The following is an 18,589-nucleotide window of genomic DNA, read 5'->3' as shown; positions in this document are numbered from 1 at the left end:
TTTCCACGACTAGTCGCACGCGCGGGGGGGATAGCCCCCCTGTTCATTGTGTCAGGCGCAGCAGGCAAGTCACATGGGAATACAGGGGCAGCCCCCCTTGTCGGGGGGTTTACAAGGGGGCAGTAGCCCCCTTGCATGGGGTCCAGGGCAAGGCCCCGAGAAAAATTTGTTTCTTATATATATGCGGAACCAAGGATGGGGGTGGACCCAAAGATGGTGGGCAGACCTACCCATGGTTTTGTGCATGGGTTTTGCACATGGTTTTGGGCATGATGGTTTTTTGTCCATGGTATTTTGTAAATCTGGTCAAGGGAACTACGGTTATGTTCTAATCTAGGGTTAATGGATTGGGGTTTATGAATGCTTCGACATGTATATATATGTATTGTAACATTGAAAGGAATATAATGAAAAATAAATCTGGTAGTCCCTGTTTTGAGATCTAAGGAAAAATCTTTGTGCAGTGTGTATTTTTTTTATGTTCTCGCCATTGTATATTTTATGTTTAAGAATTCATTTGTAGGTAATTGTTGTACAAGGTTGAGACCTACACCCCCTCTGACATGCGCTCGCTAAGAAAAGATTTCAACTCGTCTATGTAATCCCAAAGAGGATTGGCAACCCTGCTTGACTTTTATGGTGTGTCGAATGAAATTAGAAAGGCCACAGTTGGTACAAAGTCATCAATGAAAAACTTGGTGAGTCTCATGATGGTAGCCAAAAAAGTCTTAGAAGTGCCTATGTCTTCTAGCCTCTAAAATGATGCCTCTTGACACAAAGTCAAAGGCCTTCTGAAAGAAAATAAACCAACATAAGACTTTCTAAGACCATTGTCAAACCTCCTCAATGATAGCCCAGAGAGTGAAGATATGGATGATTTTAAATAATAAATAGCTTAGATAAAAGCTTGCATATGTGATCCTAAACTTGTTGTTCTTGACATTAGGTAGTCTGCAGACTACTCTTCATCAAGGAGTTATGACAAGGTTGTCAATCCCCCCAAGGCTTATATTCTTCTGGCAGAAGATTTTGACAGACCTATGGATGCAGCAAGAAAAAGAGGTGAAAAGGGGTAAATGGTTAAAATTTACTTTGCGAACTGAAAAACTGACAAGAAACCCTAGTTCTTCAAAACAATCAGAATAGTTTAATTTCATCGGAAGAAGATGATATGTTAATCTGGAGTATGTGGAAAGGAATGAACAGTTAGGTCTTAATTTCTGATCCATTGAAAGAAACTCAAAAAGAAATCCTAGATCTTTAAAACAATCAGTATAGTTTAGTTTCAATGAGAGATGGTATATTAATCTGGAGCAGGTTGGATGAAGATACATTCTACTTCAAAAGGATTTGATGGAAGTTACTCATACAGTTGAAATTTGGAAAGAAATCTAAATACCTCACAATTCTTTAAGGGTGTTACATTTCCTGTGGTTACACCAGAAGAATATACTCTAAATAACATGCCTAACTCATGAAAGGTTGAATTCGCTCATCTAGGTGTTTATCTAGTAAATGGAAGAGGATGAGACTAAGTCATCAAAATAAGAGGCTATGTTAATCTGGAGAAAGGACATGCAGTATGCAGAGTGGAGATCACAATGTTGGATCGAGAGACAGGCTACTTCAAAAAGTATGTAATCAAGCATGATGGAACTTGGAAATCATTATACAGGAAAATATTTAGAAAAATTTGATTGCCTCACCATTTTCCAAGGGTGATATATTTCATGTGATTACTCCACAAGAATATACTCATTTAATATGCCTTGCTCAAAAATTGGTGTATTAATCGTCTAGGGGTTTTCCCTAAAGAAAGATGGTGAGGCTCTCAGCCATGTATTCACCCAATGATATAATTGTAACATTGTATTGAACAAACATAGCATTGGATCTCCACAAGTCTTGATTTGAATCCAAACCCTTACAAGATTGTGAAAGATGGGGGAGAATTTATTATTAGATGGCATGAGGTCCAACAGTTTGATCCTGGGAGTAATAATGTTTGCAAGATAGTTTAGAGATCAATGGCCAAAGTTTGTTTTTGGGCCTATTTGGAATACAGAAAATCAAGGATTTCCCAGATGTGAAACTGACGCCAATTGGACTGTAAATGAGCTCTAAGACAATTACTCGAATTTGTGTCTCATTTATAATAAAGTTAGCGATAGTTATAAACCCCATGAGGTCCACGCTACAAGTTATTTTAAGTTGTTGACCATTAATGAGCTCCATTAAATCAAATGCTACTGAACTTCTGTAGAGCATTTTCCCAACTTCATTTTCATTGGGATCCCACAATAATCCAGGAGCTGTAGGGGCTTGGGACCAAATTGTAAATGAAGTTGAAGACGTCATGGAGGGTTAGTTGAAAGTTGAAACTCTAGGAAAGAAATGTCATTGTCAATGAAGCTGAACTCGAGGAACTCATTTGGGGCCTTAACGAAGAGAAAATTAGGAAACCGATTATCCCAAATTGCTCCATGCTAGTTGTAGAAAGTTGAAACATTGAAAAGTAACTATGTTCTGGGCCACATAGCTATTGCAGCTGTGGCATAAGAAGCCTAATAGAATATTTTGCATCATCTTATATAGTGAGCATTTTTTCAATAAGAACAAACTGGTGGATGTCACCGCAGAAGAAGCTAAGTTGGATTGTGAAATGTATGACTTTTAGAGTGTAGCTTCAGATGCTTTATTTGGTTAGTTTAGCAAAATTCCATAGTTAATATTTTTGTCATTTTGAGCATTACAGGTCATTCATCAATTCAATGTGCCTATAAAAGACAGTGCCAGGCTATCTTCGTAAGGTCTAAATTTGGGTCTTATGCTCAGTTTTTAAGAGGCCTTAGATTGGATTGGTGTCTTTATATCCCAAACTTGACTTGTACATTTGATAGTTTCTAAGAAAAAAGTCTGTCCTTCACAACAAACACCACATTGACAACAGACATTTGACAAAATAAATACTTGGAAAATGTAATATGTCCAATGGCTTGAATGGTTTAATTTATACAAGGACTATAAATTTTAAAACAATAATAAATCTATCCCATAAGCTATCAGTTGTTGAAGTATATGTTTACAATGGTCATAACTTTAAGTTTATTAACGTATTGGTATCCTTTTGTCATAATATCACTTTATGTCGTAAATGAGTAACTCAATCCATGGAGAAATTCAGCCCCTTGTGAAAATTCTGTCTCGAATCCATAGGCACTTTCACTGGAGTCACAGTTCTACCCCATTTGAGTGGAACTTCGACCATGGAACTGTGCTGCAGGGGCTTTGGTCATTCTCAGCAATGTTGCACTACTCATACTCATATAAGACTCATCTTGCTATTGACTTGGTGACTCATATAAGAATCAGAAACGACCTGTATAAGACTCGGCAAAATACAGACTCCCTCCATTTTCCCTTTCCCTCCACCTGATCTCAAAAATAAAAATAAAAATAAATAATAATAATAATAATTCGAAATTTGCTTCCAAGGAGGAGTCTTATATGGGTCCGTATGAGTTTGATACGAGTTGAATGCGAGTCAAGGAGTCAATGCAAGTCTTATACAAGTCAGCACAGATTCTTATAATATGACTCGTTTCGATATATGACTCATCAAAACCCGCGAGTCTTGAAGGCTCTTATAAGGGTCGTGCTTCACTGATTCTCAGAGTTTAAAAGAAAGAAAAGCAGATCAGGGCAAACCAGTGGGTTAACAGAAAAGAAAAAGACTCGCTGGAAAGGTTGGGTTTGTCTACAGATTAATGGACTCAATAAAGTAATCATGAGGTCAAAGGTTGTGTTATTAATGAAGGAATTAGAAATTCGGCAGTATCTAACTTAAATTACATACATATGGCATAATTTGTGGGTGACACAAAGCAGACCACTTGATCTTGAATTTAGGAAATAAATTAATAATAATTTGTAGTATATATTGCCCTTAATGGTCCAAGTTAAGAAATCCCGTACTTTTAGTATAATACACAAAATAAACCATGCCATGATATAACAAAAAAAACTAACTTTATGAAGTCAGAGATTAAGCACCAAGTTTGCTCTATCATTGGAGTAAACGTTAATAAGTGAACTCCCACTCTAGTATTGCAAAACATAAAATGTAGAGCAGTTTCGCCATAGATACCGTGATGTTTTGGTGCCTTCTTGTGCATGCCGAGCAATTTTCTCCTCAACAGTCTGCAGAGACTCAAACCTTGTCACAAAAAAAATAAAAATGCTTCAGAAAGACAAGAAAGATGTGCAAAATAACCTCTACCCCCAAAATGGCAGCCAAAGCTGTTAACAATAGATTTCCCATTTCCGACATGCCTTGTTCAGCACACATGCACATAAATCACAAATCTATCAAACCTACAGATTGAAGAGCTTTGAGATATCACACCTCGCGCCTTTGAACAGTGCCACCATATCCTGTAGCTTGGCAGAACTTCCGATAAAGAGGAACTGCTGCATAGGAAGAACCCACCATTGCAACTACCAGTGCAAGAAGATACAAAAGTGTGGCCTGTGATTTGTCACCCGCAGCTTGGCCTGTTGAAAACTTTTGGGAAAAGGACCCTCGAATGGTCTGTTGACTAACTTGAGGTACAGTTTTTCCAAACTTCTGGGTACTGAATTGAGCTATTTTACATGAATCCCAGGGATGTAAACCGTTGAATAAATTCTTATAATTAGAACTTCCATACAAGCATACTTTCAACTTATGGACTGATCCAAGCACTAAAACTGACTGTTGTGTTCGTACTGAAGTGTTCATAGGCGTGGTCATAGCAAACTCTCCTGCCTGATGACATGTGTATTGTTTTATGGTTTGAAATCTCAACAAAGAATTCTCATTCCTGCAAACAAAACTTTGAACGTAAGCATTCATCAGCTTCTCATATATGTTTTAAAATAAACCAGCATGTTGCTGTTAATACGTTTAAATGCTCTAGACGGCCATGTTTATTTTGTTCCAGTTCAAAATCTACAATTTTCATTGTCCGAGTCATCCACGATACCATCATAATCATATGCGCTTGGAACTTTAATGTCATTCCTTTTTTACTATCTACCAGGCACAAAAAAGCCTGGCATTAATTATAATATATTATGAAAGAAGGGCGACTATTGACAAATGTAGATTTAAACTTATAAGGCTGAAGTTTAACCTAATCGCCAAAAAACAGTTTCTTAAAATGAAGAATTCTCGGAGGATATACAAGATGCTTTCAGTAATCGGGATTAGGAAGATAATCAAATTTAAATACAAAAAGCCTTACCTTACTTGTAGTTCGAGGAGATTCTTAAATTGCGGAAGATTATTGCAGTTTTTAGCCATTCCCCAGAATATGGAAGTAGCCTGCTTATGCCTGCTTAAGCAAGCCATGATTTCCTCTGGATGAATTCCTGTATTCCAGCCATCACGAAGCGTGCCAGTGAGAATTACAAAAAAGTACCAAAGCTCTGGATATTCAATTTTATTGAGATCATTAATTTATCATTTATGTCCAAAGAAATAATTAATAGATTCAGATTTTAGATCCTCTGATATAAAAAAATAAATAAATAAAAATAAAAATCAAGAAACAAGATGCAATCTAAGGCTGAATTTCCAAGGATGTTTCTTAACAGAACAATATCTTGAGTATCACGAATGAAAGTAAATTATGATTCAGGAAAAAAAATAATCAACAACGACTACAGATGCGTGCTGCAAGTTAGGCGTACACAATTTCATCGTTATATATTAAGAAGCAACTAAATGTATATTTTGGTTCTTTATCCTTTCTTCTATTTCCTACTCCTGTTATAATGGGATATTACACGAGAAACCAAATTAACCTGGATACCATCTTACTGTCTTAACAGGACTTTCTTGTTATAACTTATAAGAGTTATATATGCTACAAATTTTAGGAATTAGCCAGATACTAAGGGCCTTCGATGCGCTGCTAGATAGCCCCTCATTTTGATATAAAATACCTTTAAACAACCCTGCGCAATTTAAACCCACAAGGCAGATTGGAAGTCTAATAAGTACCTATGACATGGTAGAGCAAGCGTAGAACACAAATTCGGAGAGGGAAAATCAGTTATCACTAACGTTGCAAAGGTTTCGGATTTCTCCTTATTTTTTTGGCACTATCAGATGGTCAATTTTTCACTAATATTTTTGGAAGTTCAAGTTTATCCTTGCAGCAATGTTTCCCCAGTTTTTCCCATTTTGACGATTTCCGGAGTTGATAACCCACAATTTTTTTGCCAATGCTGAGTTTTGCAATTGGTTATCAGAGGCTACGGGAGAACTCGTCGTCACTAGGACCACTACACTTTAAATTGTAATCAATGGACCGCTATGACTGAAATTGTAGCCACTGCCGAGACTGCTATGAACAAAGTCGTGACCTTATAATCACGGGGATCGCTATGTGCAAAGTCATGATTGGATATTTACAAGCAACCAGAGCGCGGAGTCATGCTCATGCATGCATGACAGAGTCATCATAATGCGTATATCTATACCTCGGGGTTTTGCAAAAGACACAAAATGTGCATAGTTATGGATTCATTGTAAAGGCAAAATTGGGCAGGTATCTAAACCTTGAGAAAAATTGTAAAAATAAGATTGCAGGTTTTCTATTCCGCTAAAAAGATATGATTTTCTCGTAGGATTTCATGTTGTATTGTTCAAAGAATAATAGGGGCAGAGATGCATCTTACCTCGTCTTGTTGTATCTCTCTCGATGCTCTTCGCTGCTTCTCAGTTTCAATTCAATTTATATGCTCATAAAACCCTGGTCTCCTTGCCATTGGTCACCACGTCAATCTCGGGGGCATAAATCAATCTCAGGTTATAAAACAAATGCACGTCTTACAAACCTGTTTCTTTCCCAGGAAAGATGATGGGTTACAAAATGCGCATACACTACAAATAGGCTTTTTTGAGTGATGGATTAGTTGATTTGTGTGGAGTTTAGTTTTTTTAAGTTATATGGTAAAATTTTATGGGGAGACTCATGAGTTGTATACTAGTTGGTTTGTGTGGGATTTAGTTTCTCCTGGGTCACGGGGTAAAACCTCATGGAGAGGGGTTGAGGAATGGAAACCATTTTGGGAATTAAACTTCACAAGGGGTGTACACAACCATGGTGATAAGCATCCCATCATGAGTGGATTAGTCTTCTTCCAATCAATGAGCAGGTTGGCCCTCACCGGCGCTCAGCCTATAATTTGTTACTTTAATAAATAAAAAAATAGATTAATGGTCACTTAGATCTTGTGTGTCATATGAAAGATAGAAATGCTACTGTACATAATAATCTATAATTATTAGTTCTTTCATGTTGGGTATGAATGTTAGCATAGAAAGTAAATCTTAGTTGTTACTTGTAAATGTTTTCATCGAAAGTATGATGTGAATGACTCTTGGTATGAATCTTGGGTGTATGAGTTGCATAAATTCAAGGTTGGACTGTATATCACAACCACATTTTTATCTTTTGGTAAATAAGTTGTGTTCTATTAAACTGATACCATACTACATAATATCAAAATCATTTTGCCACGTTCTGCGAGATTGGAAACCAGACCAATGAAAAAAGTTATGTCTTTTATCCCAAATGTCCATATACTGACTGAATACATACAAAAGGTTCTACTGACCAACACTTCATTGTGCCACAGTACTAATAATGTCCAAGTGAAGTAGAAAAACCATAAGTTAATTGAAACCATCAAGAGGATGTGGAAATATCAATAGTACCTAGAATGGTTGGATTGATTGGAGGTGCAAGATTTGGTTTGTTGCAAAGCTACTCCTCAATGCTAGTCAATTCTTCATGTTCTTCCACCCCTAGCAAGGTTTTTCCATCTTTGTTTATCAGGTCCATTGGGCTCTAGTCCTCCCATAAGTTATTGTTCTAGCTTGTCAAAAGATGAAGGTGAATGCCATACATCCCAAGTTGGCCAAAAGGTCTACTACCTTGTTGCTTGTTCTCTTGACGTGACAGGGAATAATGATCGGAATCATATGGATCAAATGTATAATATCACACATATTAGAATCTTTGATTGTGGCATTTTTTTTAAAGAAGCTCTATTAATCAATTTCTTTACTCTTGAGATGATCATTTGAGAATCACCCTCCATAATCAGCCTAGAGAAGCCTTGTGATGGTGCAATAACAAGGTCAGTCTTTAGAGCTTCAAATTCGACTTCATTATTACTTGAACGTCTAATACTATCAGCGAATAGAAACATTGGTTGGTCGTAGTTATCACAAAAGATTCCTCCAAAACTAGTGGAACCTAGATTGCCTTTAGATGCCCTGTCAACATTAAGTGTAAGGAATCCAGGTGGAGGAGGGCTCCAGGAAACGAGAGGACTAGAAGATGGGCTTCTTGAAGGCAAAAAGATCAATAGGGGGAGACGAAAACAATTGGAGATTATGCAAAATTGTAGCATCCAAACCTTTAGCTTCCCAGTCTAATGATGGCCAAGGGTAGAGTAGTATTGCTTCACAAACACTCTACAATGATTTTGCTTAGATTACCTCCCCTTATGATGATTGGTTGTTAAAGATGTGATTATTCCTCTCCTTCCATATGTTCCATAGCAAAAACCCTAGAATAAGGGCCCAAACTCAATTTACAATAGGATTCTTTATCACAGAGGATCTCCAACCTTCCATTGTTTCTATGTTGTCATTCTTATTCATGTTTGACTATCCAAATAAGCTAAAGAATTAGGACCAAAGAGTTTCAAAAAAAGAATGTATTAAGCAACTGCTCCATGTCCTCTGCATCTGATTTACACAAAAAATAGAGGGAAGGACCTCATAATCCTCTACAGACAATTTTACCCGATGAAACGACTCTTTTATGCACTAACAACCAAAGAAAATGAGCAACTTTGGGCCATATCTTAGCTCAAAATTATTTCTAGATAAGATGTTGAGGAAGATTGGTGTGACCTACAACTAGTTGACATGCCTCTTTGATTGTGAACATACCCTTCTAGTTATATCCCCATTGGAGTTTGTCATATCCCTCAAAGAGTGGGATCTTTCATTTGTGAAGTTCTTCCATTAATGTGTCCACATTGGCTTGTTCAACAGTTTGAGGCCAACTCTTCTTAATTTTCCATTCTCCCCATGAGGTGCTCTTCACTATCTAGTACCAATAATCTATAATCATCAAGAGACATATATATTTCATAAGCTCTTCTATAGCAAGAAATTTTACCTTGTTTCCAAGCTTTGGATGCTACTACAATGAGTCCATCCAAAACAAGGGATCCTTTGTCTCAAAATTCCCAAAAATAGTGTTGTTGTGTGATGAATTTATTAATGTTAGCCGAATTCCATATTTAAGATCCTTGAAGGGGGTTTTGAGCTCTCAATTGTTGTTGCCATGATTGAGAGGGGTTGTATTCCTTGCTCCAAAGTTGCATCCATAAATCCTTGCCACCTTGGATCCACCTCCACCATAATTTTCCCCCAAAATGTTGTTTATAATTTTTGGATCACAAAGACCAAGACCTCTCACTATTTTGGGATGACATAATTTATCCCAATCTACAAGGGTCCATGTCCTTTTTTTTCCATAGCCCCTCCCCAGAGAGAGAATCTATAGATAATCTTGAAGGATATTAGGATTCCTTTGGGCATCTCCAACACAAAGAGAAGATACACCAGAAAGACTGCGAGACTAATTTTAACAAGACTAATCTACTGGCAAAATTTGAGATTTGAAGGTCCAATAATCTAGTTTTTTTTTTTTTTTTGGAATAATTCCTTCTAGTAAATAGTTCTAAGGGGTTTGTCTACCAAAGGCACCCCCAAACATTTAGTAGGGAGAGAATTGTACTTAAAACCTAATCTAGCGAGGTGCCCATATGCTGTTAAGTTAGTATTAAACAAATAAATTTGAGATTTACTTGTGTTAATGGATGCACCTAAAGCCTCTAGGGGTGATTTTAGGGGCTAATATTCACGGGGGGTTAAGTTTCCATGCTTTTTTCAAAAAAACAATTTGCTAATTTCCATTTTCCCAAAAAATAATCACCCAAAATTTATAGTATAAAATTATTTTACCTTAAAAATAGCCAAAAATTTATAGAGACTATTTAAAATCATTAGAAATTTGAATACTTTTATAAAAATATCACCAAATTGTTTAGAGATTGCATATTAAGGGCTTGTAAGATTCGCCAAGGTTTCTAAACTTCAAGATAAATTGCAATTCTTAAAATCCTCGAGGCCTCTGTGAAGTCCTCCAAGATTTGTTTTAGACCTCTAACTTCTCTTACTGTAGGAACTCCATTAGCATCGTATCATCAACAAACTGCAAATGGGAGATGGGATGATCATCACCATAGAGTCTCAATCCTTTTATCTTTTATTGCGATACTATTGTCAACTAGCACAACCACATTATTAGTAATTTGCATGGTAATTTTATAATTGTATTAGGTAAATGTGAAAAGTTAAACATGGATTTAGAGATGCAAGGTAGTTAGCATTTGAAATTCCATCCATTGATGCAGAGGCATAGATAACCCAGAGGGGGGTAGAGTATGCATACCTTCGTAGACTTAGCATTCAAATCGTTGCACGGAGGTCGGTCCTTTGTCCCACAAACAAGGGGGTCTCATACACCAATTTAGTGTTTGGCTTGGCTGTGACCTTAAAATTGGATAATAATAATAATATATAACTAGCACAACCACATTAATAAATGTTACAATGTGCATAAATGGTAGCACATATCATTTGCATGGCAGTTTATATGATAATTTTATAATTGTATTAGTAAATGTCAAAAGGTAAACATGGATTTAGAGATGGAAGGTAGTTAATATTGGAAATTCCATCTATTCGAAACGAATATGCTAACATCTTTCATTTATGACCATAAGATAAAGATAGGATTAAAAGAAGCATTAATTTGCCAACATTCAATTCAAGGGGGACGCCTTTCAGCATAATTGTTAATGTCTCTACTAAGAGTGTGAGTTACAGGAATGCTCAAATAGATGTGAAGGTCGTGATCTTATCCCAATGCCCACTACACATTGTGCCAATGTAAGAACATATCTAAGTTGAGAGCATCACCCGAAGAACTATAGAAAGTGACAAGAAGTTTTATTTACCATATTTCTCGGGGGAAAAAAAATAATATATGCGTGTGTGTGTGTGTGTGTGTGTGCGTACTCCATTAAGGTATAATTATTAGTAAAAATGTATACTCTACCAAGGTATACTTATCAATGAAAATGGTATATACTCCACAGTGTAATCAAATTAATCATATATGTTCATAAATAATCATTTGTTATATGAGTTTATACTCCAAGGAGGAGAACTAGGATTGGTAAAACTTGTTTCATTCTCCAACATTCAAGTATCTAATGTGAAAATTCAAATTGTGATTAACCATCAAACCATGGCTATTGCAATATCATACACCACATACAAGAATATTATAGTAAAATATGCTTACAAAGTTGTCCATCTTTCCTACAACTATGATGTCCCTTGCAAATAAGCAGATTTAACAAATATTGAACTTCACCCCATGAAATGGATCCTACAACAACCATCATGTTGAGAAGCTAATGGCCAAGTTTAATACCCATTGACATTGCATGTCGAGATCCCCGATGGGGGTGCATTTAAGGTTGGGCGGTTTGACAACCCACATGATTTCTATGCGTGAATGGGGAGTGGGCGATTGGGACGCTAATTGTGGATGTAGAAAAAAGGTGACCACCTGTCTGATGGTGATGTATGCATGGCTACCCCACCGTCTATATGATACCAAAAGGTATCCCTTGTCTCATCAATTTAAAGTTGGGCAAGTGGACGAAATAGAGTTTCAATTTGACATTCCCTGGGTTTATGCTTTCCGGCGGGTGAGTTCGCTCATGGAAGTACCTCAACTCTGTGCACACATGTTTGGGGTGTTAAATTCAGGCATGAATCTATGTGCCCTAACACCCACTTATCTTGCATGTGTCATTGCTCCTTCAGACACTGCATATCACCCATTATACTCGTCAGTAGGGAGTTTGCTTTATAAGTGTGGGAGTATTATGGCAAGGTTGTGGATTATATGTTTTTTTCTCATGGATACACACCCAGTGCTCATCGCGCTGACTTACAATAATGATTCGTTGTTACTTCGAAACCTCCAGCCAAGTTTGTTTTCCTCCTTTTGTCCACCCTAGTTTGCTTCCACGGGTCATCTTAATTCTCACCTGACTCTCCTAGGATCTTGCATGGAGTTTATTTGTGGTAATTGTCCATGTTTTTCGTTATGCTCATCCACAATATAGCGATAGGTCCATCCTTTGAACTTATCATTGTATTTCCCTTTACTTCCTCTCAAATCCTTGACTCTGCAAGCATTTCATTCAGCTGCCCAATTCTTGTTTGCGGGATGTGGTACTCAGGAACTTTTTCCTTGTGGTTTTGATTATTGGTTCAAGTTTCAAGTCTATAGGCCAACCTTGAGTCTTCAAACTGCTTGTGTCCAGTTTATATATGGTAAACTTGTCTCAAGTCCTCACACTCTTCCTCACCAGCCAGTGTATGATCCAATGGGGTGGTATCTCTAATCCTAGTTGTTTTATATACTCAGTTGTTGGTTTATTTTCACCCTCGCAGCGTCCTTCTGGAAACTCCTTTCACCTTATGTGACCTTGTACACTTCTTTCCAGCGCCACCTTTCTCTTACTTTGGCACTCGGATTAGGGTGTTTTTCTCTTATTTCAACGATGACTATCTACAAATTCGTTTCAACAATTATGTCCTGGTGTATAATTTCCAAGTGTTGTCTCCCTCATACTGGGGTAATTGGGCTTGGGTGGTCTTGCAACCTGAAATTGTTCACCCAACTCCTCCTATTTTGTGGTGTTAACCCTTACCATGTCGACCTCTGTCAACTATGCTTATGGCACCACGGCTCTGCCAACCTAGTCGACGGGGAGGAGCGTCAGGTGCTTCTTCCTCTCGACGTCGACGCCTTCTTGGCTGGCATTCTGTGACTTATCATTTCGATGCAGTACCTCTTGAGGTTAGAAATGAAATTTTTCAACTGGAAGCTAAAGAATCTGGAGACAGAGCTTATCATTTAGACTCAGAAATCACTGGTTCACTCTGATGGACTCCTGATCCAGATAGTTCTAAAAAAGGAGACTTTATTTCCTACATTCATTAGCTCTACATAGGCAATTGGACACCTTGATGCATATGGTCATACGAGACAAGCAAGTTGATAATTATCAACTATTTATCAGGCAGGAGAAGATCAAAAGGATTCTCCAGGACATGTGATACAACTTGGATGATTTAGATGCTAGGATGACCCACGTGGAACGTTATGTGGCTTCTGACTCAGACTCTAGCTCTGGTTTGCAGCCTCCTACTCCAACTGTCATCACCACACCAACAAAAGACATTCCTCAAGGCAACATCAATGAAATTTCTCCAGTTATTGTTCTAGATTATTATTCCTACTCTTGGTCCATTTTGGTCTATGTTTTGTTCTTTCTCTACTTAGCAGTCATGGTAATTTTTATCGTTTACTAGACTATATATGTTTATGGTTTTTTCTGTTGTCAAGCCCATAATATCCATTCCATGGAATTTTTGAAGGGCCACCTCATTATATGTTACTTTGCATGTTCTTTTTGGCTAGATGTGGACTACTGGGAACAAATGAAAGACAATATATTAGTTTGTAGGTCCACATGTAGTTTTCTGGAACAACCTTGTTATCTATGTAAACTTGGTTTTCTTATACTATAAATATTACCATCTAGCTTACAAAAAAAAATTATATTGCATGCTAGGAAACCTCATAAAAATAGTCATAGCATGCAATCAAACAAAGATGGTTGTTATCTACCATACAATGATTAGTTCATCACAACATATCTGATATATTATATTTAAAAATCTTAAATCTACACTATGAGGGTTTAATTTCTCTTTAGATTTATGTATCTGTAAATTGTTGTTTATCGTGTATGCATGTAAATTATAATTATGCATAAAATAGAGAATAGTGAAATAAAAGCTCACAAACCACACTTGACACAAGATATATCCTGGGAAACCCTTTCGAGAAAAAACCAGCTTGAAGGTGAGGTTGCTCTACTCTCTTTCTTTGAATAGAAAATGGTTGCAAGTACAATGAAGTATGGATTGTGGCCTATGGGCCACTAATGCACAAATCTACTAAGTGTGCTCTCTCCCTATCCCTCTTGGCTACTCTGTTTTTCTATGGAACAAAATGCACTCGAAAAGAATGGAAACCATTTTCCTCCAAGTGGCTCGGTTATAACAAAGCCCAATAGGCTACTAGTGGTTAGGTTTGACACCCCTTAACTCTTAACTTGAGTTACAACGTGGACTTTTTTTAGAGTCTTCTTCATAATTATCATGTGGCTAACCATTTTCCATGAGTTAAGGGACCTGACATGGCATCCTCTCAAATTATGGTAGTGAAAACATGAAGGTCAACTTCTAAGTGGCATAACTTTTGCATACAAACTTTTATTGTGGCAATTCTTACGTCATTGGAAAGGTCTTTGTGTGTGGAATATGAAAAATAGTTTTTGTGCCAAAGTGCCAAAGTTTTACCCCAAAAAAAATGCCATTTGATGCCTCAAAATGTTTTAGGAAGGTTTCAAAGCCCAATTTTCCAAACTAGGTCCCTATGATAAAAAATGGGCTTGTGAGCTAATTCCTCCACTTTTTCCACTCTAAAAGAATCGAGATGGATGAAAAACAATATCATGAACCAATCCAAATCACACCTCCCTGTTTTTCGAGGATTTCGGCCAATAAAAAGTTCTACTTAATGAGGTGAGGAACATTTTCCTCCACCTTTGCTTGGGTGTACCAATTAGCATTGCCTCAAAGTTGTCCTTTCAACCTAATTTTCAAAAGGTCGTGCTACCTTTGTCTTGTAATGTTGTACATATTCAACAAAATTGTATCTTTTGTCAACTTTTCCTGAGTATCTGGTGCCAAATCCTCCACAAAAGTTAGGACATGTTCCTCTTCCTAATCTAGCATGGAAGACTCATAGAGTTTCAGATTCTCTACATTCACAACTGAATAAATTTGTATCTATGGGGGTAAACTGAGTTTATAACCATTATCTCCAACCTTTTCCAGTATCTCAAAGGTACGATACCACAAAGCCTTAATTTTCATACTAGGACCTTATAGCCTCTCCTTTTTCAATTGTAACCATACTTTGCTTCCCACCTTGAAAGACTTCATTGTTTTGTGTTGATCATGCTTGGCCTTATATTTTTCTTGTGACTTTTGGAATGTCTCCAATACATGTATATGGATCTACCTGATCTTCCCAACAATTGTTTTAACCCTCAAGGCATCCTCTGTAAGATCCTCCCTCGCTCCTCCATGTTGTCCATATGCAATATCCAAAGGTGAAGGTGGCAAATATCCAAAAACAAGTTTCAAACAGGGACTTACTAGTAGAAGTGTGGATTATTATGCTATAACAATGTTGTATATATGCCAGGTTTCCATCTCAGGTCTTTGGATACTTATGATTGTATCCCCTCAAAAGCTACACCAAAGTCCTATTAGCTACTTTCGTCTACCCATCTATCTAAGGATGGAATTTTATAGACCTCGTTAACTCTATGTCCATATTCTCCCACAATGTAGTCTAGAATGCACTGGGAAATTGTGTGTCCCTATTTGAAACGATGCTCCTTGGTATCCAAAAGCGCACCCAAACCTGTCCAAAGAATAAGTTTGTTGCTTGTTGCCCACTTATGGTCTTTTTACAGGGCATTATGACACACATCTTGTTGGACTTGTCAACTACCATGAACAAATGGTCATGTCCCTTCCTGGTTACTGGTAAACCTCCCACAAAGTCCAAGGAAATGTTTTCCCAAGGATGAGTGGGTATAGGTAAGGGATGATACAAACCCTATTTCATGTTATTAGGCTTGTTGGTACATCAAAGCATGCATCCTCTTATGAACCTAGATACATGTTCTTACGTATTGGGCCATTGCACATAACTATGAAAGTTGGCCATTGTCTTCCCCACACAAAATTTCCCTACAAACTTGGAGGTGTGAGCCTCTCAAATTAGTTTCAATCGCTCGCCTTTAGGAACACATAACCTAATCAACTTGAAGAGTAACCCATCTTGGAGATAGTAGTCAGCGGTGTTGTTTCCATCATGCACATGACTCTATCTTTGTAATTGTTGAAACACCTCCTTGAAGTTTTCATCCTCTAAATATGCATCTTTATAAGCATCATGGGTGATGTTAGTGTCAGTCTTTCCAGCCTTCCTCCAGTGATCAAATATGCTCTTACAAAGTGGTCTCAGAGTGTCAAGGTCAAATTTTGTCATTTCAAAGAGTTTTCAAGCAAAATTTGGTCACTAAGGCATTAGGTCTAGCGTTTGCTTTCACTCCTTCTAAAGTTGTCCAAATGTCGGTCCATGTCATCATTCAGCTGAGTCTATCATCATTCATATGGTTGTTATCATCATGTCAAGTTCCATTGGGTCATTTTACACCTTGTTCATGCTTCAGTTGCGCCTAGGCAAGGTCATTTCCGTCTCCTAGGGTTTTGAAGGCAATTTCTCTTGGAAGGTAAAATCATTGGCAAAACTTGTATCCTGATGTTCATACACCTTCCCCTATCCTTAAAGTACCTTATCAAATGCTTCCCATCACTGAGATTCCCCAAATTCCTCATTTTCTCACAAACCCTAGTTTCTTGCTACAACTTGGCAATTTTCTAGGTTAGGCCTGTGTTTTGCCCTTTTGGACCCCTTCCCCTCGCTCGACCTCTGAGATTCTACTTTCCCCTGCTTCCAAACATCCCTCCCTACTTCCAAAAATTTCCCCAAGAATTTAGAAGCCTCTTATCCCCTTCATTTCGCTTCATTTCGACAAAATCCCTTGTTCCACACATCGGGATAAGTTTCACTCAAAAGCCGTTTCAGAGCAATCAAAGATGAATTTTGGAAAACTGAGAGAGGTTTTTGTCCACAACATGCCAAAGAAGAAAAACCTCATTCACTTTTTGCACAGGTGTCATGGTTTTAGAGAAATGTCAAAATTACAATCGCTAGATCCAAGGAGGTTGAGCAAAGCACTAAAACGGAGAAAAAGGCCCGATCCACTCCAAATTTTGGCCAAAGCCTCTTTGAATGAGCATGGTACTTTATTGGGGACTCCCAGCCCAAATTTCAAGAAATTTGGAGAAAATTTTGTCAATTGTGAATTTTTTGTGCCACACACAGGTTTTTGCCCTCAATGCGTAGCGCGCCGCGTGCGACCCTTAAGATGGGCAACTCCATTTCAGGAAAAGTCAGCATTTTTGGATTTTTCATGCAAAAATACACTTTCTCAGCAATTTCCAAGAAATTTCACCAAGTTTTGAGCCTCCAGAAAGTCAAAAAACAAGCAAAAAATGACTTTCTGCCACCTTTTTGACACACAGGAAGCAGTCTTGGGAGATTGCAATTTTGGAGGGGCAAATGGCCATCAAATTCAGAAATTCCACTTGGGTTGGAAAGTAGACATCGAGACCTTTCCAAAAAGCCAACTTTTGCCTCATTTGGACACCTGAAAGTGCCTCAAAAGCAGCTCCAAAGGTGCGCGAAGCGTTCAGGATCAGGGCGCGACGTGTTGGGCAGTTTTCACAGAAATTCACCTACAACTCAGCAAAACGCAGTTTTGACTGGATTTGACTTTTTGGAGTAGATTTTGATCTTCCTTGTTGTAAATGATGTAATTTTATGATATTTTGACACTTATTTATCTCTTCTAGAAGATTCATTCATGAGATAGGCAAAAATTTAATGAATGAATTGGTTTCCTAGCTTATAGAGGCAAGTTGTTTTGACTGCCTAGTTTTCAGTGCTCAGTTTAGAATTGGTTGAAACAGCTCCTAGGATAGTGAGCTCGACCCCTATAGGCAAGGAAAGATGTTAGATTTCCTATATTATGTACTTTCTTGGTCATTTTCATGGTTGGACTCTTGAGGGAGAAAACTCTATTGTATTACTCATTGTATCTCTGCAATTTTGGCAAAGGAAGAAAGACCAGGGTTTTGCAGTCCTTTTTGGGATTCCTGTGGTTACATGTATTGATGGTGTGTTTCTCTTTGTACTTGTAATTTTGTTATGTGAATCATCTTCTTACTTTTCCTTCTGCAAATTAGGTAAATGAAGTGTTAAAGTAGAATTCATGATTGTCATGCTCTGCTTTTAAGTTTGCTTAATATTTATGTTTTCATCTGTCTAAAGAGAACTCTTGAAGGTTTCTTGCTCTCTTTAGCTCCTCACCGGTCATTCCTATCCATTCACTTAATTCAAAGGCATCAATACAGTCTCCTACCTTGCCCCAAAGAACCCCCTGCAAAAACTGTGTCCAATCCCCGCACCCAAAATTGCCTTTCCCCGATTTTCCACCAAAATCCCAAAAATCTCAAATCAAACCTTTTATCAGTTTACTAGCCTAAAATCAGTGTTCTTTATTGGTTATCTCCGCCCTTTGAAGATCTTTG

The 18,589-nt window shown here is 37.6% G+C and overlaps 1 protein-coding gene across 4 annotated transcripts in view; it reads right to left on the bottom strand.

The window, feature by feature from the left end:
• The window catches only part of LOC149267588 (cytochrome c oxidase assembly protein CtaG / Cox11 family), a 166,223-nt gene extending 159,305 nt beyond the window's left edge, over positions 1–6,918 (bottom strand). For 2 of the 4 annotated variants that reach the window (XM_089433601.1, XM_089433592.1), the window contains exons 1-4: positions 6,727–6,918; positions 5,286–5,412; positions 4,406–4,874; positions 4,148–4,200 (exon numbers count right to left, since the gene is read on the bottom strand). In XM_089433601.1, coding sequence (XP_089289727.1) covers positions 4,148–4,200; positions 4,406–4,874; positions 5,286–5,392 — 629 coding nt within the window. In that variant the 5' untranslated portion in view covers positions 5,393–5,412; positions 6,727–6,918. Of the gene's footprint in view, positions 1–4,147; positions 4,201–4,405; positions 4,875–5,285; positions 5,415–6,726 lie in introns of those variants that run through there. The other 2 variants (XM_089433606.1, XM_089433609.1) reach the window with 2 other exon arrangements.
• Between the last annotated feature and the right edge of the window lie 11,671 nt (positions 6,919–18,589).

Source organism: Pinus tabuliformis, chromosome 6 (genome assembly GCF_031772625.1).
Source record: "Pinus tabuliformis cultivar Carrire ecotype Pingquan chromosome 6, CPIR1, whole genome shotgun sequence".
Taxonomy (NCBI): domain Eukaryota; kingdom Viridiplantae; phylum Streptophyta; class Pinopsida; order Pinales; family Pinaceae; genus Pinus; species Pinus tabuliformis.
Note: the sequence above shows the minus strand (reverse complement) of the source record. Positions and strands in the feature narration are given on the sequence as shown.